This window comes from Antechinus flavipes, chromosome 6 (assembly GCF_016432865.1).
Source record: "Antechinus flavipes isolate AdamAnt ecotype Samford, QLD, Australia chromosome 6, AdamAnt_v2, whole genome shotgun sequence".
Classification (NCBI taxonomy): Eukaryota; Metazoa; Chordata; class Mammalia; order Dasyuromorphia; family Dasyuridae; genus Antechinus; species Antechinus flavipes.
In genome coordinates, this window is record NC_067403.1 from 752,569 (window position 1) to 771,875 (window position 19,307).

The 19,307-nt window shown below is 39.7% G+C and overlaps 1 protein-coding gene across 5 annotated transcripts in view; it reads left to right on the plus strand.

Annotated features, from left to right (window-relative positions):
- Positions 1 to 19,307, plus strand: part of PPP2R2C (protein phosphatase 2 regulatory subunit Bgamma) — a 302,284-nt gene that overhangs the window by 170,189 nt on the left and 112,788 nt on the right. Inside the window, exons 1-2 of one of the 5 annotated variants that reach the window (XM_051965770.1) lie at positions 3,918 to 4,002; positions 4,129 to 4,280. The exons of 3 other annotated variants lie outside the window; for them this stretch is intronic. In XM_051965770.1, coding sequence (XP_051821730.1) covers positions 3,974 to 4,002; positions 4,129 to 4,280 — 181 coding nt within the window. In that variant the 5' untranslated portion in view covers positions 3,918 to 3,973. Of the gene's footprint in view, positions 1 to 3,917; positions 4,003 to 4,128; positions 4,281 to 19,307 lie in introns of those variants that run through there. One more of the 5 variants, XM_051965773.1, reaches the window with a different exon arrangement.

A 19,307-nucleotide genomic window follows, 5' to 3' on the forward strand; every position in this document is an offset into this window, starting at 1 on the left:
AAGAAAATATCCATAAAACTCTACTGTGGGAAAAGTGCTGGATTTTAGATACTGCTGACCTTGATTCCAGTTCTGGCTATTGCATGTTCAGGGACAACCTTCCCCTGGCTGGATTACATTTACCTTATCTGTGAAATGGGTAGCCTTTTTCTCTCCCGCTCTAATTCTCAACCCTTAGCATTTCCAGGCAGCATCTCTGACATATGCTTTGGAAGAGTAAAGAATTTCCCAATCTAACAGTGTTTGAAATACTGTGCACCCAACGTGACTTTTTTACAAAAGAGTTTTCTGAAATCCAAAGGCCCCACTGTTAGGGTCCTAACTGCAATTAGCTGGCTACCCAAGAGCTGCCTCCTCCTTTTCCTGGGCTGAGCTTTTTAGAAGTGCTCACATCAATTGTTTTCTAGATTACAGATGACAAAATAGTCAGAAAACCACACATTTGACTTGACAGAGACTTTTGGAAGTCAGGAGAGGAAGATCCAGACATCAGCTTCGCTATTCCCCATCTGTATGACCCTCAGGCAAGGTACTTCTTTGCTCTGAGAAATAAGCAAGGTTGGGCTAGGTTTTCTCAAAAAGAGTTTTCAAATCTGTCTTATGATGTTATGATATCAGATCTTTTCAGTGGTTTCAATCACATTTATCATAACAGATATCATCATCAACAACAGGGACAACAATGTTGGGCAATGGATAAATAGCTCTGGGCCTGGAATCAGGAAGAGCCGAGTTCAAATTCAGCCTTAAACATTTACTAATTGCTTAGCCCTTCATGAGTCACTTAAAATTCCTGAATTGAAAAAAGACGTAATAACAGCATCTACATCCTGGGATTTTGTGAGGTTCATCAAATGAAATAATAATTGTAAAGCATTAGCATACTATGGAGACATCTGTAAGTGCTATGTAAATATGGACTGCTATTATTATTGTTCTTTTTATTAGCTTTTTATCTATATGGAAACCAGTGTGAAAAACCATGAACTTAGATATTCTTTTTCAGTAAAGGCATCTGTCAAGTGGTAAATAACTGATATCTTCTGGAAGCGATGTTTTGTGTCAATGTTTTAATTATTCTGAAAAAAAGTTTCACAAGTTTAATATTTTCAAACAAAGAGGCATTGGTGGAAATACGCAAGAAAACTCTCTGTAAAAACATTATATATCCCCAATGTTTGTGTATGTGAACGTTCATGAGTATACTGTCCAAACTAACTTTTCAAATTAGGGTTGATTCTTAACTATCTTGTTATATGAGGACATGTTGTATGGAAAAGAGAGATTGGAACAGTACCCAATCATTGTTCTTGACTGCCTTGAAAGCTTGCTTAGAAGAGGGAGTGGGATTAGACATATTCTGCCTGGGATTGGAGTTGAGAAATTAATTCAATAGAAATTGCAGAGAAAAGATGTAAGAAGAAACTTTGACAATTTTAATTAACAATGGAATCAGTTGCCTCATGGATTGGACAGAGGAGGTCTTCAAAACTCTAAATTGTTGAAGAATGATATACCTAATTTTATATTACACTAAGGTAGAAATCAAAAAAATGAAGCGGCTATGAAATTATTATTATTATTTTTTACCTCGAGCTCTGGTTAAACTTTTGCTCAGTTCATTCATATGGTATTATGCTCAAATAATGAGCAGCTTATTTTTATGGTGGTTTTTATATCAAAGTCAGGGTAGTCAGAATAGTATTATAGGGCAAAGAACTGGTCTTGGAAAGAGGGGACGTAATGCAAAACTGATGACTGCTTCTTAAAATCCAGTATAATATTGCAACAATGACTCATCAGAAAATTGGCCCTTGGGTGACACATCTTTTGACTTCAGCAGTTGATGAAAACCATTTCCTAAGAGTTTGAAAGGATTTCTATCTGTGATGGAGGAAACAGTCACACAAGTCAAACCATGGATGTTTTCAAGCATTGAAACAGAGAGAATCTGAAGGCTCAGAAAACTTCAGCACCAACTGAAAATGCTCTTTGGATGACATTAATTCAACAGACATTTCCTAAGTTCCTACTTTGAACAAGGATCAGTGCTGGGCATGTGACAGTCAAATGGTTGTGTAGTACAGGGGATGCTGAAGAGCTCTCCCTAGAAACTTGCTTGAGAATTTGCAGTGTCATAATATTCCATAACAGAATCTATCCTCAGTATATTGCTTTATGGAAAGCATCAAGCCAACTGGAGGAAAATGATCACAAATTGAAGCTTAAAGCCAGTAAAGATATGGAAATCACCCAATTTATTTTATCCAAAGGGCTTTAAGGCTTAAAAAATACGGAGTATTTGGACTGTTTAGCTAATTATGAAAAGAGAGGCAACTGGAGGAAAACTGACCCAAGGGAAGAGTAGTCTTGGCAAATTGCCTGGAACAGCAATGGAGTGTTGAAATTTTACTCAAGTTCAGGTGAACTCAAAGAGAAGAATGTTCCTTCTGTCATCATAACCTAGAGAGAGAGAGAGAGAATAACACTGGCCATCACTGAGCTCTTAACATTCTGCAAAAGGAAGTAGGGCACCAAGATATAGGCTATCATGAGGGCAACTCTGTAAGATAGACTTGGTATAGTAGAAAGGGTGCTGCTTCTGAAGTCATAGCATGTGAATTTAGAATTCTGCCTCTCTCCTGGATGGTATTGGGCAAGTCATATGATCTTCTGGGCCTGAGATTCTTCACTGTATACTTAGGGATTGGACTAGCTAATCTACAAGATCTCTCTTTGAGCTCTAAGTGGATGATTCCATGAGTCTGAATCATTCATTTGATTGGCGCTCGCTCTCTCGCTCTCTCTCTCTGTTTTTGTCTGTCTGTCTCTCCCCCTCTTTTTCCCCACCTCTTTCTCTCTGTCATCCTCCCTCCCTCTTTGTCTTTTTCCTTTCCTCCTTCTTTATCTCTCTTTGCCTCTTTCCCTCCCTCTTTCCTTCTTTCTCTGTCTCTCTCTCTTTCTTTGTCTCTCTCTCTCTTTCTCTCTCTCTCTCAATCTTTCAGTTAGAGGGCAAGGCTCACATTTCCCCCTTCTTTTCTCAATTCAAACTAAATCTTCCCAGAAATGAATAGGGCATGCCTTGAGAACATCCTTTCTCTCACTATACTTTATTCTTTCCCGCACAGGTGGGAATAAGGTCAAAAGACACATTTTACTTGCTCAAATGTAGTGTTTTTTTCTGGGTCTTCTTATCAAGGTAAATTTTTTTTGGGGGGTGTTGTTTTGTTGTTTTTCCTGGGTTTTGGTGCTGGTTTTTGTTGAGTTGGCTTCTCAGTGAGAAGTCAGTAGAAGCAGGGAATTTGTAGTCAGAGGCCCAAGATTTGAATCCAGGGTCTCATACCTCCTACCTGGTGACCTCAGGCTTCAGAGCTTCCCTCTATAAAACCAGTGGATTGGGTTCATCTTTGACAATGACCAGCTCATTGTTTGTTTGTTTTTTTGCATTTATCACAGATTCCCTTCTTTTGGTCTAGGGGAAAAAAAAACTAAACAAATTACACTGGGCCTTTGGGAGAAATGCACATCTTCCTGAAACCATCTTTGAAGATTTCAACTCACCTAAGCTCCCTTTTATCCAGCCACCTTCATTTACTACACTGAGGAAGCCTCCAAGGCAAGAGAATGACCAAGCAACGTTAAGACCCCAACACTAAGAAAAGCCAAAAATCCTGGAGGAGGAGGTTACAAACATGGATTGCCCTTTATGATCCACCCCAGCACACTCCTAGGAGCTTGTCCCATTCAATACAAGAGAGTTATTGGAGAGGGCCACTGGATTGACCCTCTCAGGTTGCCCCTTTTTTATCTTTCCATCTGTTTTTCTGTGTGTTCTAGAGACGTTGTGATCTTTGCTTGTCTATTACTATTCATTCTGGAGTCTTCGCTGATGGGTGATGGAATGGGCCCATAAACCACAGTGGACTTCTTTCTCCGTTGCCAATATCCATCCATGTCCTGAAACCATCAAAGGATGCTCAAGTCAAAGATATTGGTCATCAAGTAGGAAACTGATTAATGCCAAAATTCCCTGCCCATTTTTTCTTCTTTTTGGTGGGGGTGGTGGGAATTTTTCCCATGTTTGGCCGAAATTATCCAATGGCTTTGTTTTCACATTTTGTTTGAAAGATACTACTTGCTGGATGCAGAGTGGGTGGATTCAACTTTCTTCTGGAGCCTGAACAGGTCATCACCGGGAAATTTCACACCTTACCTGGCTCTCCTGGAGAATATGGAAGGTGAAAGCATCTATGAAGTTGACTCTGAAGATGGGGTTGGAGGTAAGGGTGCCTGACTATCACTTGTCTTTCACCCCTTGACTGAGTGGTTTCAGGGAGTCTTCGTGGAGACAACCTCAGGAGCTTTAAAAGGAGGAGATGGTACACAGGAGGTGGTCAGGTCCCTGCTTGTATCTCATTAACTTAGAGTAAAATCAGTGAATAAAAGTATTTAATGAACAGCCCTATATGCTGATCACCACATGATCCGTGCATTTTAGAAGGACTTTGCTCTTGTTTCTCATTATAACTGTGAATGATTAAGTCCATGGGTTATTTTGTGGAAGTAGCCTTAACCATGTATTCACATTAAAAATGGATTTTGAATTACACTTGAATCTCCTCCCTCCACTTTGCATCCCCACTGAATTACACTTGAATCTCCTCCCTCCACATTGCATCCCCAAATCAGAGCCTTTTCTGTAGTTTTTCCTCTGTTGCTGATTTCCTTGGTGATGCTTCTGGGTTCCTATCAAGGCAGAGATCCTTGTAGCTGGACCTAAAGCTTCTCTGCATTGGTGCCTCCTTTCCTTTTCACAACAGTCTCTTAGCATATCATCAGAATATCAATGCTTTCTGGCACCAGTTCTGGGTTGTCTCAAGGATATATAGCAGATGACTTTGGGGGGATTTTCCTGGAGTTCTTTTTTCATACTCAAGGCCATTTTTTTCTTGACCTAACGCTGCTTGTTTGGGTCCTTATGTCTTGTTTAAGGACAGGACGGTATTACAGGATTGTGTCTGGCATTAAGGGATGTGGAAACCCAAGGGGTCTAACATTTACTAGTCCATCCATTATGTTATGGCTTCCTTCTCTCTAGGCACTAAAGACTTTAAGACAAAAACAACCTATCTCTGCCCCTCCAGGGACTTGCACCCTTTTCTTTTGATGGGAATGTTCTGTCTTGGCTCTTAGCAAGGAGTGGAGATGGTGGGGGTGGGGGTGGACAATGCTATTCACTCTCTGTCCATTTGGGAATGCTTTTGACATTTATTAAAATAAAAATTTTTAAATTTATCAATTCCTCAGAGAGAGGATCAATTTGTCAGTATATGACTGACCAGAAGACAGGGATTCTACTCTATAAGTCAAAAGAGGTGGCTCATAAATCAGAATTTCAGCTTTCTGTCTTTGTAAAGGGGTGGGGTGGTGGATGTTGGAACTTCTTTGGCAAAAGCCAAAATGAAGGTTGGGCTTAGTAAGTTCCCTTGGTTGGAGCCAAGGAAACTGGCACAAGAGGAAAGCTGAAATGATGGGAACTGTGGATCACTGGAGTGAGCCAGTAATCTGATTTGGGTCTTAGAGATCATTAAAGGGAATTGGCTTGTAGCAAGGTCTCAGGCTCCATTGCTGAAGAGTGTTTTTGGGAGTCCTTCCCTCTCCTTGTGACTTACAGGGCAGTCCTAGGGAGAAAAGACAGAGCGGGGCCCCAGCAACTAGCTGACCATAGCCCCACAGCAGAGAGTCCTGTGGGGTTTCAGAAAGCAGCTATAGAAAAGTATAACCCACTTCCTGTGAGTCACAGTCCAGCCTCATCTTCCACTTCCACCTCCCCAAGGCCATTCTAAGTATGGAACCAGACAAGATTGGCAAGAGAATGGGGAGAGATGAAGTTTGGCTTTTGACTCATTTCAGCCCCTTCTCCCCAGTCCTAGCTCCCCTCTTCCCTCTTGCCTTATCACAGGGTCTTCTCAGCTGATTTTTTCACTAATTCTTGACGAAGTAGGGGCTGATGTCTACTCATGGTGTAATCCAAGAGATGCTATAATTGAACATGAACCTTTGAAGAGATTCAGAGGAACTTTCTTTAATGAGGAACCTTTTAAACAGCGCAAGCCAGAGAGCTTTCAGACAAGGGTCCTTGTAAGCTTTTCCCAGTTCTCTCAGTATTTGTTATTAGCTAACATAGGTACAAAGAGGTAGAAGCAGCAGCATGCTGGGAACAACTGGTTCTCCAAGGAAAAAAAAGTGGATGCATAGAATACTTTCAAATTGAATTCATCGTGGAGCCATCATGAGCAACCAATACGATGGAATAACGACCAAACCTCTATAATTAGGACAGACCACTCAATTAAGACTGTGGTTTTGATTTGCTGATATCATCATGGTTAGAAAATATATACTTATACACACATATACATAAATGTATATGTATGTGTGTGGTAATGTGTTCTCATGTGTGTGGAGAGACAGAGATAGAGAGAGACAATGAGAGAGAGACAGAGACAGAGAATGGGAACTTGGGCTCTGTTAAGTACCTTCTCTTTTATTTTCCCTTGCAGTAAAAGTATTATGAATCTTGAAGAAAAACCCTGATCTTTTAGAACTTAGGAGAGAGACTGTGCTGAGGATGAGCACCAGTCTCAGAGTCAAGAAACCCGAGTTGAAATCTTGCCATTGCTCTGAAGTGATTGATCACTGGGTCTGTTGCCCCTGTGTAGAGAACTGGTAGTATCGCTGGTGCTCCCTCTTCCCCAGGATAGTTGTGTGAAGCAGGAGATGGCTCCAGAGAGGAGCAGCCTGTTCTCTGACTCTGCTTTCCTGCACTGTAAACCACAGAGATTGGGGGAGATGACCCTTGAGATTCCCTCTAAGGTTCTTCTCTCCCCACTGAGGAGAACTTCTGAATTCAAGAAAGGGGCTGAGCTCAGACCAGAAGCAGTTTCCACTGCCCTGGTGAGAGAATGTCCCTGGTTCGTGTATCAGGAACCATGTAGAACAAATCTTTGGTGGGAGTGACAACCTGGAAAGGGAATCAGAGTGCTCTTCACAGCCATCATGAGGCTGGTCTACAAAGTGCCTGATGGAGATTCAGGTTTGGGGAAAAAAGCCATGTGGAAACCCCTGCCCCACTGGCCTTCCTCTGTTTCCCTCTTTCCTGTCTCCCACAGCCCCGCACAGTCCTGCTTTTGATGAATTGGAAGTCGCCCGGCTCTCTGAGCTAGTTAATATGTATTCAGAAGACTACCAGAGGCGTTCTCATCCAAAGTAGCTGCTTCACTAACAGCTGTGGTGCTGACTGGGAGGCTCAATCGGTACTTTGTGCTGAGTCATGGAGGAAGGAAGCTGATTGGCTCCAAGTACTTGTGGCACCATAGCAACTGACTTGTGACCCATCTCCTGGGCAGCTGCTCCATCCGTACTCAAATCAGAGCCAAGGAAAGAAGAGCCTCTTTCAGATGCATTTCTAGCATCCTCAGAGGCAGCTAGCAAGGGCCTTGGAGGAGGGAACTAAGGCTCCGAGCTTACAGAGACAGAGTTCTGATGGTGGAACTTCCTCGGAATATAAATCAAGATGCCTTCCCTCCACAGCACTGCTGGCTCTCTACAGCAGTGCTTTCAGCCTTATCTTGATGTGTTGGGAAAAGTGTTGAATCCACTTCCTCCATTGAAGCATAGATTATGTGATTTAATTTTAGGGAAACAATCAGGAGGGGACAGAGTGCAAGAGCTAAATTATGAATAAATTTTCCAATAGTATTTTATTTTATTTTTAACAACTTTAAATTTAACAAAATTATTTTAACAAATACATGCAAAAATATGTGAAAATTATTTCAACATTTATTCTATTGAAAATTTTCCTCCATTCCTCCCTTATCTCTCTTCTCCCCCAGTTAGCAAGTAATCTGATATAGGTTAAACATGTGCAATTCTTGTAAACATATTTCTCATATTGTGCAAGAAATAACAGACCAAAAGGGTAAAAACAAAAGAAAAACATAAATATCAAAAAAAGGTGAAAATACTATCCTTTAATTCAGTCATAATAGTTCTCTCTATGGATGTGTATGGGGTTTTCCATTGAGATTACTTCTGAAAGCAATTGTTCTTTCTCATCTATACAGTGAAGAAGGTGGTAGATGGCAGCTGAGACTCCTGCTCTAAATCCCATTTACATAAAATCATGGCTCAAATGTGTTTTTAAAGTTATTTGTTAAAAGGGGACAGCTGCACAGCACAGTGGAGAGTATTAGACACAGAAATAGGTAGATTCATCTTCCAGTTTAAATCCTGCCTCAGACACTTATTTAGCTGTATAAAACCCTGTTTACCTCAGTTTCCTCATTTGTAAGAAGAAATGAATGGCAAACCGCCATTCTGTCTGTCAAGAATAAGAGTCACATATGACTGAAAAAATGAACAAAATCTGTTAAAAATCATGTAAAAATCCAGAAAAAATAGTTTTATAGTTGCATTTCAATACGTGGCTTTTCTTCTTTCCCCACTGCATGGAGTTTAAGTGCCAGTCCTGGCAGAACTCTCTGAGTGCCATCTTTTCTTTCATGCAGTTTCTCATAGCACTTTACCCTCTGTGTATTGATCTCTTTTTTTCCCCCTGTAATCATGGATATTTTTGTACTTGTCCTTACTCATCACCAGGACCTGTGTCATATCTCGCTTTGTCTCTGCAGTCATGAGCACAGTGCTTTGCGTAATTGTAGGCAACACATTAAACTTGACTCAGTTGAATTAAAGGACTTTTGCCAATTGTTCGTGCCTGGCACATAGTCAGTGCTTACTAAATGCTTGTTCTAAGCATTAGTACTAAGTGCTTACTAAATGCTTGTTGATTGATTGATGCTCTTGTGATAAGTGCAGAGGAGGAAATGGGGTCATATCTACTGATGTATGCCTTGAGAGAGAGCATCAGATAATGCACATTTTAGTCAGAAGGCCTGGTTTGAAATTCTGAAATTTGATGGCTATTTATTGCCCTTGGATGAGACACCTTTCCCATCTGAACCTCCATTTCTTCATCTATAAAAATGGAAAGATAATGTTGTTCTGCTTGTATTATAGGGATGTGGGGAGAAAGGCACTTTATAACTGTAGAATTGAGAGAGGAGCTGTTAGAATGAGCATGCATTTGGAGTGAGCTAAAGGGCTATCTTGACAAGTGACTCAATTGAAAACCGTTTCTAGTGAAGCAGCCTACAGCTCATTTTGAAGTTAGAGTCTTAAAGGGTTGCCAAGGTTTCCTGAGATCTGAATGTTTTGGTAAAATTAATGAAAATAGAAAATCACACCCAGAAAACAAAGCTATATACTTATGCATCTGGGCAGGAATTTGTGAATTTGGTAAATGTGGAGTTGGCCAGAATTTCAAAGAAAACTTGTTCTTTGTGATTTCTCCATCTCTAAGTGGGTTTCTTTCCTCTGGACACAACCAAATAGCATGTGGCCTGTAATCCTCCTGGTGGGAACTATTATGGTAATCATCTTCATTCTGCTTATGCAGAGACTGGGCAGGTAATCTGCTTCTTTGTCATTTTGCATCCCAGCAGAAAGGTAGAAATTCTAATGGAGAATCAGTAGTAATAATACAAATAGCTAAGATTCTTATAAGGTCTAAAAACAGTCTCCCCAAACTTTCCAGCATTATGACAAATTCTTTACATTTGGGATATAGCCCAGGTGGTCTGCTAATTCTTCCTCACACACGTCACTCATTCTTGCTCTGGGTCTTTCTCCTGATTTTCTCTCAGTCACAGAATCATGACTCAGCTCCAGCATCCCTTCCTACAAGATGTCTGTCTTGGTCCATTTGTTGGTGCATTATCCCCAGGGGTACCTTGGGTTTTGCTTTTTATTTCAACAAAATGTCCCTCAACCTCCCTCAGCAATATGTAAAATCCATAAAGGAAAGGACTGTTTCATTTACATCTTGTTTTTTTTCCAGCACCTTGCCCATAGTGGTTGCTTCATAATTCCTTATTATGTGATATGAAATAGCATGTGATGGTAAGTCTATCAGGACAGTGGGAAGCCAAGTAAATAGTGTGAGATTGTATTTGATTGGGCTTTAAAATATAGCTAGAAATTCCAAAGGGCCTGTTGAAGAATTCCTGTAGTATTAGGATCATCTGGGGGATGGCCCAAAAGCCTGAAAGGAAAGAGGAGGGATGGAGAGTCATCTGCATTGTCAGGAGCTTAAAGTATTTGGTGTTTTTTCTCTCTTGAGAGTCCCCAATTTACCTGGTATATGTCTTTTTTTTTCTCATGATTATTTGAATGGTGTCTCCCCATTATGTTATGAGATCTTTGAGAGCATTGTGCTAATGCTTGACATATAATAGGTACTTAATAAGTGCACGTTGACTAGCTGCCATTGGAAGGGTTAAAGTGATGCTAAATTGGTGGGTTTGGAAGGTCAGACTAGATTTCATGGCAACAGTGAATAGTGAATTTTTATGTGACTCACAACAACATTTGTAGTAAGTTTACCTTCTGTTGGCTCACTTCCTTTACTTTGACACTTTAATCCATTTGTCCCTCATAATTCCCCTATGATGCAACCAGTATTATTATTCCCAACTTACAGATGAGAAAACAGAAGCCCAGTGACCTCCCCAAGTTTACTGCTTTATGATGACTAGCATCTGATTGTTTTTTATCATTCCTCTAACTTTTCTAAGTATAATCACTTCTTAAATGTCATTTCATCCTTCCAACAACTCGCTGAATGGTGCTTGGGAGAAGTATTATAAAACATATTTTATAAGTGAGCAAAGTGAAGCCTGGCGAGACTGTCACCTCTGAGGTCAGCTACTTTAAGCTAGCTTGATGGTAATTTAACAATAAATCGAGCCATGAATCCCCTTGCAAAGAGGAGCATTAAAATCTACTAGGAGGTAAGATAGTTCATCATCGTTGTTTATTTCAACATGCATTTATTAAATACTTAACTACCTGCCAGATACCGTGATGAGCACCAACTGGCTTCAGTTGAAATTGTGTGGGGAGCATTGCGTTAGTGATGGCAAGAGATTACAGAAGAGGGGACCCTCATCCTCAATTTAAACACTTGATAACAGAGAAAAATTAAAGCATGTTGATGCATTAAAAGCTTGAAGTTTTCACAAAATATTAAGCCGACTTAATGGCGTACCATTAATGTTAGTTTGGTCTTCCCTTGCTTGAGCATGCTGACATTAGGAAGGCCTCCAGGGAGTTTTCCCTAGCTAGCTTTTATTGTGCTTGCCAGGGATGATCAATATTTCATTTTGATCACATTTGGCATTGATCCAGAGAAAAAGGGCAGGATCTTATTTGTTTTCTTTTCTGACTCATGCTTCAACTACCAGAACAATGGACTTTAAGAATAAAATGCGGTTGGGGAAGCTTTCCCAGAAGCAAAGGAATGAAAAAGATGGCTTTCAGAGTTTGCTTTTTGTCCCATATACTCTGTGGGTGTTTGAAGATTTCAAGTCCCCCCCATGTAGTCTCCATGATATGGAAAAGAGGGAATGTATATATCTGGCTTCTTAAGGAACAACAACTATGAAGTGACATTTCAGGAAGGTAGATGTCTCATGAATATAAGGAAGAACTTCCTGGCAGTTGGAGCTATTCCACAAGGGAAAGATTTGCTTTACAAACTGTGAGCTTCCCATTACTTATAGTTGTTAAAGATTGTATATCAGCAATGTCATATGCAGATTTTTTTCCCCAAACCAGGAGCTGGAATAAATGATCCTTTCCAACTATAAAATTCTCTGGTTGTGTCCTGTTCACATGCAATATCACGAAATGGCAAGAAGTAACCCAATTACTCAAGCTACTAGGACAAAATATTCAGCGACAAAATATTAGCAGTTGAAAAGACCATGAAAAAAGTCATTGGGAACATCATTCCCTTCAGGTGAGCATACATCTGAACTTGTGATGCAGAGAAGAATTAGTTTGCATGATAATGATGATAATTAGTGACAATAATCACTAATACTGATGTGATGTTTTGCTTGTAAAATGCTTACTTTTTTTAACTCGTACATCCAAAGGGCAGCCAGTAGCGTCTGACTAATATTTTACAACAGGACTGAAAAAGCAACCTGATAGGGCACTGAATGGAAAAGTACTGAGCTTTAATGGATTCATTTGGTCAATAAAACATGTGCTAATGGATCTTCCCCTTTTAGATGGCCTTATATACCAACCTGTCATTTCTTTATGACTAATGATTAGTTTATCTTTAAGATATTTTTAGGTTTTTCAAGAAAGTCCCATAAATTTACAACATGCCTCCATATTTCTTTTGTACTTTAGATTGGGCAATAGGAGCTCCAGTAAACTGTTTGCTAATTAAGGTGAAATTTATTTATTATAAATACTATTTATGATATTGTTAACAATAATAAATAGATTTAATATGATATGTTAAGGTTTTCAAAACCCTTTACACATATATCAGTTTCACAACAACCCTGGGAGGTAGTCCTGCTATTATTCTCATTTTATAGGTGACAAATCTAAGGCAGACAGAGGTTAAGTGACTTATCCAGTGTAAACAGCTAGTAAGAATCTGAGGTTGGATTTGATTCCATTTCTAATATGTTTTAACTGTCTCATCTCACTTTCTAATTTATTAGGGAATAAATACAAAGTTCTAAATTTTATAAAACTAAAGTATATAGCAGGAAAGGGAGAAAGAACAGTTAATATGAAATCTGCAAATTTGAGTAGACTACAAATTCAATATGAGTCAGAAATGAAAAAAAAATGACTCCAAACTCTAAGGTTATCTTTGCCAAGAGAAAGAGATGAAGCATCTGGCACAAAAGTGAAATGGATGCTCCAGTTGGGCTGATGTGTTTTAGTCAGTTATCAGTACAATACTTTAGACAGGACATTGCCAAGCAGGACCAAACCCAGAGGTGACAAGAATGAGCAAAGGATGAGAGATCTTCTCATACAAAGAAAGTGGGAATGTTTAGCCTAAAGAATCAAAGACAAGGGGACATTGACAATCAGTCAAAAACCATTTATTATGTATTTATGATGGGGCAGCTACATGGCAAAGGGAATAGGGTGCTGGGCCTGGAGCCAGAAAGACTCTTCTTTATGAGTTCAAATACAAATTCAGGCACTTATTAATTGTGTGATACTGGGCAAGTCACTTAATCCTGTTTGCCTCATGTGTAAAATGATCTGGAAGAGGAAATGGCAAACTATTCCAGTATCTTTGTCAAGAAAACCCATGAATGGGATCATGAAGAGTCAAATACAACAACAACAACAACAAAGACTAAATAGTTCTAGACACTAACCCTAATCCTAAGAAGTAGCCACTGGGTATTAAAAAAATAAAAGGAAAGAGTTCCAGCTTTCAAGGAGCTTCCATTCCACAAAATGATATGGTACATACACCTTCAAATATGTACAAAATACAAGGGAAATAGTTTGGGGAGAAAAACACTTTAGACTCTGGTAAGGTGATGTTGGCGTGTTTAGGAAAAAAATTTCCCTGCCTTAGCTGAGTGTTGAAGGAAATTGTCATCTGATATTTGTATAGCTGTGATGAAGAAGAAGAAATCAGTTTTTTTTCTGCTTGGCCAACCTGAGTATCGAACTTGTATCAGTGGGGGGAAATTTCCGAGAGGCTCATTTTGACTTGATAGAATGAACAGTTTCCTAGAACTAAGAGTTTCTCAGGTATTACTAAGATCCCTATTAATGGGGCTCTAGAAGTGATGCTAAATGATCACTTGTCAGATTGAAGATGGCACTCTATGATTTCTGCCTTCCTTTCTAGTTCTAATGCTATGTTGATAGTTTATGCATTCAATCTATAAAAGGAGCCTAAGTGCTAATGATTAACCAATAAGGTAGATGGGGTCGGTAACATAACTGGGCAACACATGTCTCGAGAGGTGTAGCTGGGCCATGAGAGAGACCGAGGAAGCCATTCCCACAGATGGCCCAGTCCAATACATTGTGTTCTTGATTGAGTGCCTCTAATTCACAGAGGCACCGAATAGATCATGATGTCCAAAGACATATCTTTCTCAGAATACTGAGAGAAGATGACAAGTATCCTGGAGTTGACCCTCAAGCCAACACCTCATTGAATAATCTGATGGATTGCAGCATTGACATACTTTCTAAGGAAGACAGACTTTATTGCCTAACAACAAATGTCTTTCCTAACAGGGAGCGATGGATGTCCCACTTCATCTCACTAAGTTTCAAAATCTCAAGGCCAAAACCTGCAGACATCATTTTTAAATGGTAGTAAATCTTTAGAGATTGAATAGTCCATATTTACTTTATTTCATTTGATCCAATATTAACCCTTTGCAGAAAGTCATACAGATATTATCCCTCTTTGTAAAGGAGGAATATATGGCCCTGAAAGAAGAAATGTCTTGTTAAAAATCATTGTTATTCGATAATAAGTTGTACAGGGCGGCCAATTTTAGAACTCTAATTTTAGAGTTTAGAATTTTAGAGACCCTCCTGGTCTCAGGATCCAGAGGCTTTAGAGCTTGAAGAAAGCTAGGGACTCAGTACTCCGCACCATGGGGTCCCCTAGCTGGCCCTAGAGATGACCTCAGTGAGTGTCTCAGGATCATGATCTTTAGAAGGAAGGATGCTGAGTGATTTGGAGTCCACCTCCTTAATTTTAGCAATGAGGAAATTGATATACAGTGAGTTAAAGTGATTTGCTCAAGTCATACAGGGTTTTGAGCAAATCAGAGGTTTTGAGCTAGAAAGGAACTTAAAGCCTTCTATTCAAACACTGTCAATTGAGAAATTAAAACCTAAAGAAACTGACTTCCTTGAGAAGTCATATAGAGATAAGTAGCAGAGTCTTCATTTGAACCCAAGTCTTCTGATTCTAAGTCAGGCTCTCTTTCTCCTATTCTATATTATCTGCTCTGGAGCTGAGAGTCAAATCCATGTTCCTTATTTTAAAAAAAAATTCTAATATATCTCAATTTGCTTTGTTAACTATTTCCAGGTTATAATTATTTTTTTTAACATTCATTAAAATTTTTTGAGTTCTAAATTCTCTCCCTTCTTCCCCACTCTTGAGAAGGCAAGCAATATGACATCGATCATATGCCCAAATCCCTTGATTGATCTTCCCCTATAATACATGGGAGTTGGGAGGCACTGACAAAGATAATATTATCCCTATTTTGTAAAGGAAGATTATATAGCCCTGAAAGAGGAACTGTCTTGTCAAAAATCATCATTATTAGATGAGAAGTTGCTACAGTTATTCCTTATACAGTCGGCACATTTATTTTCAAGTGTAATTTAATTATCAGCAGAATCCTAAACTGAGAAAATGTTGCAGGATGCAGCAACTTTGTCTGTTGTTGCTCAATGCTGATGGGCATAGATTACGTGCACAAGCTCTTCCCTGAGTCTTAGTGCCTTCATCTCTGGGATGGGATATTAATACAGGATTTGCCCACTGTTGCTGAGTTACTGAGAAGAGCAAATGAGATATATTGGATTCTATTTATAACTGTAAAATATTACTTAACTGTGTGCTGTCATAATACCAAGAAGTAAGCTGTGATAGCAGATGCAGGCTGGCCCTGGAATCAGGGTGATCTGGTTCAGATCTTACCTCTCCCTGGCCCTGGTCTATTCATGTAACTCCTCAACTCTTCCAGTAATGCTTAGACCCTAAATCTCAAGGACTGGTTGCAGATCTGTTTTGGAAGAGGGTGTTTTCCTTGCTGGGACTTTCTTATTTTCTTATACTAATGAAGTCATAGGTCTGGGGGGGAATAATCATGGTACTCTATTTTAATATATAAGATGATTTATTATTAATAATTATCACAAATTAGTAATAATAATTAGTAATAAAATATTAACATATAAGATTATGATGAAGAGAATGAGTATACAGGTGATTTTAGCAAAAATAGATGAGTGATATTAGTAAAAATAAATAAATATGCAAAAGTATGACCAACCCTGGTAGCTTATAATGAAGATAATGGGCTTAGGAGAAATAGACTTTTTTTGTCTTCAGGTAAATGCATCTTACATATTCCTTGGCACTATGAGAATTCCTCCTGCCAAGGATGTTCTGGTGGGGAGGTTCTTTGCAGCCTCTTTGAAGGATTATCTGTTGGGAGGAGTGAGAAGGGAAAGGGAAAGACTCTTATTCAGCCTCTCTGGGACAAATATGTTTACCTGTAGAACAGATCTTGTTCCCCTGAGACCCCAGGGACCCAGAGGGAACCTGTAAACGAGCCCTGGTCCAAAGAACATAAACAAAGGAGCCCCCTGAGGACCTGGTGTTAATCTATCTATCCCTTTAGTTCTCAGTCTTGGTTCCCCAGAGAGTAGGATAGAAGTCATGAGCCAGTGTTCAAAAGAGAGGGGGGAAAAGAGCTTCTCAACTTGGAGTTAATAGATGGGGGCTTGAGTTTTAGCTCCAACACCTGGACCTTGGAGTGTACCACTAAAAGGGGGTTAGTGATGTTCGAAATCGAGGATGCCTAAAAGGATCACCTACAGATCCCTCCTTCTTGTCTGTTCTGTTCTTGTTTGCTTGTTTCTCGTCCCTTTTTTCTTTTCTTCCTCCTTTCTCTTTCCTTTCTTCTCCTTTTCTTTCTTCCCTCCTTTCTCTCCTTCTTCCCTTCCCTGTTTTCTGCCTTTCTGCCCTTTCTCCCTTCCTTTCTCTCCTTTCCCCGACTCTTTATTGTTTCCCCTTCTCTTCTCCCTCTTTCTCTTTTTCTTCCTTTCTTATGAATCTTCTTAGTCTATTTTGCTTTTCCCCTGTCTCCAAATAAAAAAGAGTTGGGTCCAGGTTTATAGGCAAATATGGAATGATGTGGAGTTGAGACAGCCTAGCCTCAAAATCTCGGTCTTATTTTAGCCATGCTCCCCCCTGGCAGCTCTCTGTGCTCCAGACTACTCTCTTAAGATTTCTTTCTTCATATTTAGGTCTCTGTGCATGTCAGTGGAGATAGATTTTACTTTGTTGAATCTGATCATTTATTTGGTGATTTTTTTCGTGACTTACTACCTGGGGTTCTTATGGAGAAAATGTTTCAGTAACCTTAAACTTCATGTAAATGGAAGTTCTTTGGTTATAGAGCACTCAGGAAATTCTCTTCACCTCCAAGGTCAGTTATGATTCCACTAAAGCCCAGAGCTTTTCCTCCCTGTCCTTCTTTCCTCCCCAGCAGACTCCTTAAAGCTCATCTGTTATTCCCCTCTGCAAAGTGAATCCTTTCCCCCATGACTATCCTATTACAGTGGTTAGGAATGGAGGACATAGGATTGGACAACAAATCATTTAGGTCCAAGAAATAATAAAGCCTATTAACAGAGCTAGTGACTCAAGGGGAGCTGTCTGAACTTTCCCCTTATGCCCCTTTCAACCATTCTTTGATAGTAAATGTGGCAACAATCTGGAAGTTGAGTACTACTTATCTAGGCTGAGGGTGGACTGGTCCAAGCAGGAGGACTGCTAGACAATTGAAGCAAAAAAGCCCTTGGGAAAGAATGATAATGAAGAATATTTGTGACTATCACAAAGAGGTGAAGGAAAATTGGCTTTCAGAGAGACAAAACTTAATAAGGGGGTTGCTTTTTCTTTCTTTTTTTTCCCCCAATGAGGAAGAATACTAGAGGGAAAATATATTTTTATTAATTTAAAAATAAAATCAAATTTAAAAGATGCAATAGTAATTTTAACACTTCTTACATAGCAGAAGGTCTGTGAGCAGGGGGCTTTTCAAGGGGGAGGGAAGGACGTTTTTAAGACCACTTGGATGAGGTGACAGCCTATGTTGGAACATAGAAAAGGAGAATTTAGAGAGGAGATAGAGATCTGGTCATTACATTTGTAAGGGCCTTCTGCCTCAGTTGCTGTTACTTTGTGGCTCTGACCAGCATGAAGATGATCGATTAAGCCCTGAACTCAATACCCATGACTAATCATTTGGTTCTACTGCACTAGTCTCAGAGAGACCACTGGTCACTTGCTGACGTGATTACATGGATTTTTAACCTACCTAATCCACTATTCAGTAGTTCGTTAATTACCTCCTATGACCAAGGTGCTGTCCATGGAAAGCGTGAAGACAGAAACAAAAAGGAAACAACCAATGCCCCTCAGGTAGCTTAGAGTCTACAGCTGCAATGCTACATTTATAGGATGATTTGAGGAGGAAGAAAGGAGCATTCAATAATGCCAACCCCTATTTATAGTATCTTTGTCTTTTTAAATCATTTCTGATCCTTGTGGGTAGAAAATTCCATTTAGAGAAGAGAGTTAATGAAGGCAGGATCGTGTCCACTCTTCTTCCCTTCATTCAGGAACAAAACTATGTCAGGAGCCCATTTTCTTTTGTGGCCCAATTTCCTGTGTCCTGTCTTTTAATACTCCCCTTTCCCCCATTTTAGTTGTGATGCACTGGAGGACAGTTGTCTAGAGCGGGGGTCCAGGAGAATTCTGAATCAGGAGCCCAAGATCTGAGTCTGTTCTTGCTATGGGTCTTTATCAAGGTCGGTTCACTTCTCTGGGTCTTAGTATTTTCATCTTACTATAAATAAGATGGGGTTACACCGCATTGTCTATGTGAACATTTCTGCTATTTGATGTTCTCCATTTGAGGCCCTTCCAGATCAGATGCCCAGTGTTCTAAGGTCCCTCGTCTGTTCCCACGTTCTGTTCTTTGTTTTAAGTTCTTTTTCAGCTGAGATGGTTGATGTTCTAAGGCCTTTTCTAGGCTTAACATTCTATATTTTGCATTCCCCCAACATTCTTTATTCTTTTCTTAAACTTTTCTATTTCACCCTAAAATATCAGTGATTTATTATGTTCCACCTTCCAGGAGTATTTGCTTTTTTGTTGTTGTTGAGGCAATTGGGGTTAAATGACTTGCCTAAGGTCACACAACTAGGAAGCATTAAGTGTCAAATCTAGTCTCAGATTTGAATTCAGATCAGGAGTATTTGCATTTTAAAGAATGGCAAGGGGAAGATGATCTGAAATACAAAATAACAAAGCTCTAATGGCAGAATTTCAGCCTTTGTGGTACCTGGAATATTATGGTTAAGGAGACTTGCCTGTGAATTTATACCCTGTAGACAAGCCTCCTCTGCTTAGGATAATTATGGCCCAGGTAAGGGCTGGAGGAAAGTGTGATGTGAGCAGCTGGGGGGGGGGGTGCCACAGTGCACAGAGCTCCAGGACTGAGTTCAGATCTGCCTTTAGACCCTCACTAGTTGTAGGACTCTAGGCAAAGACACTGATGAGGGAT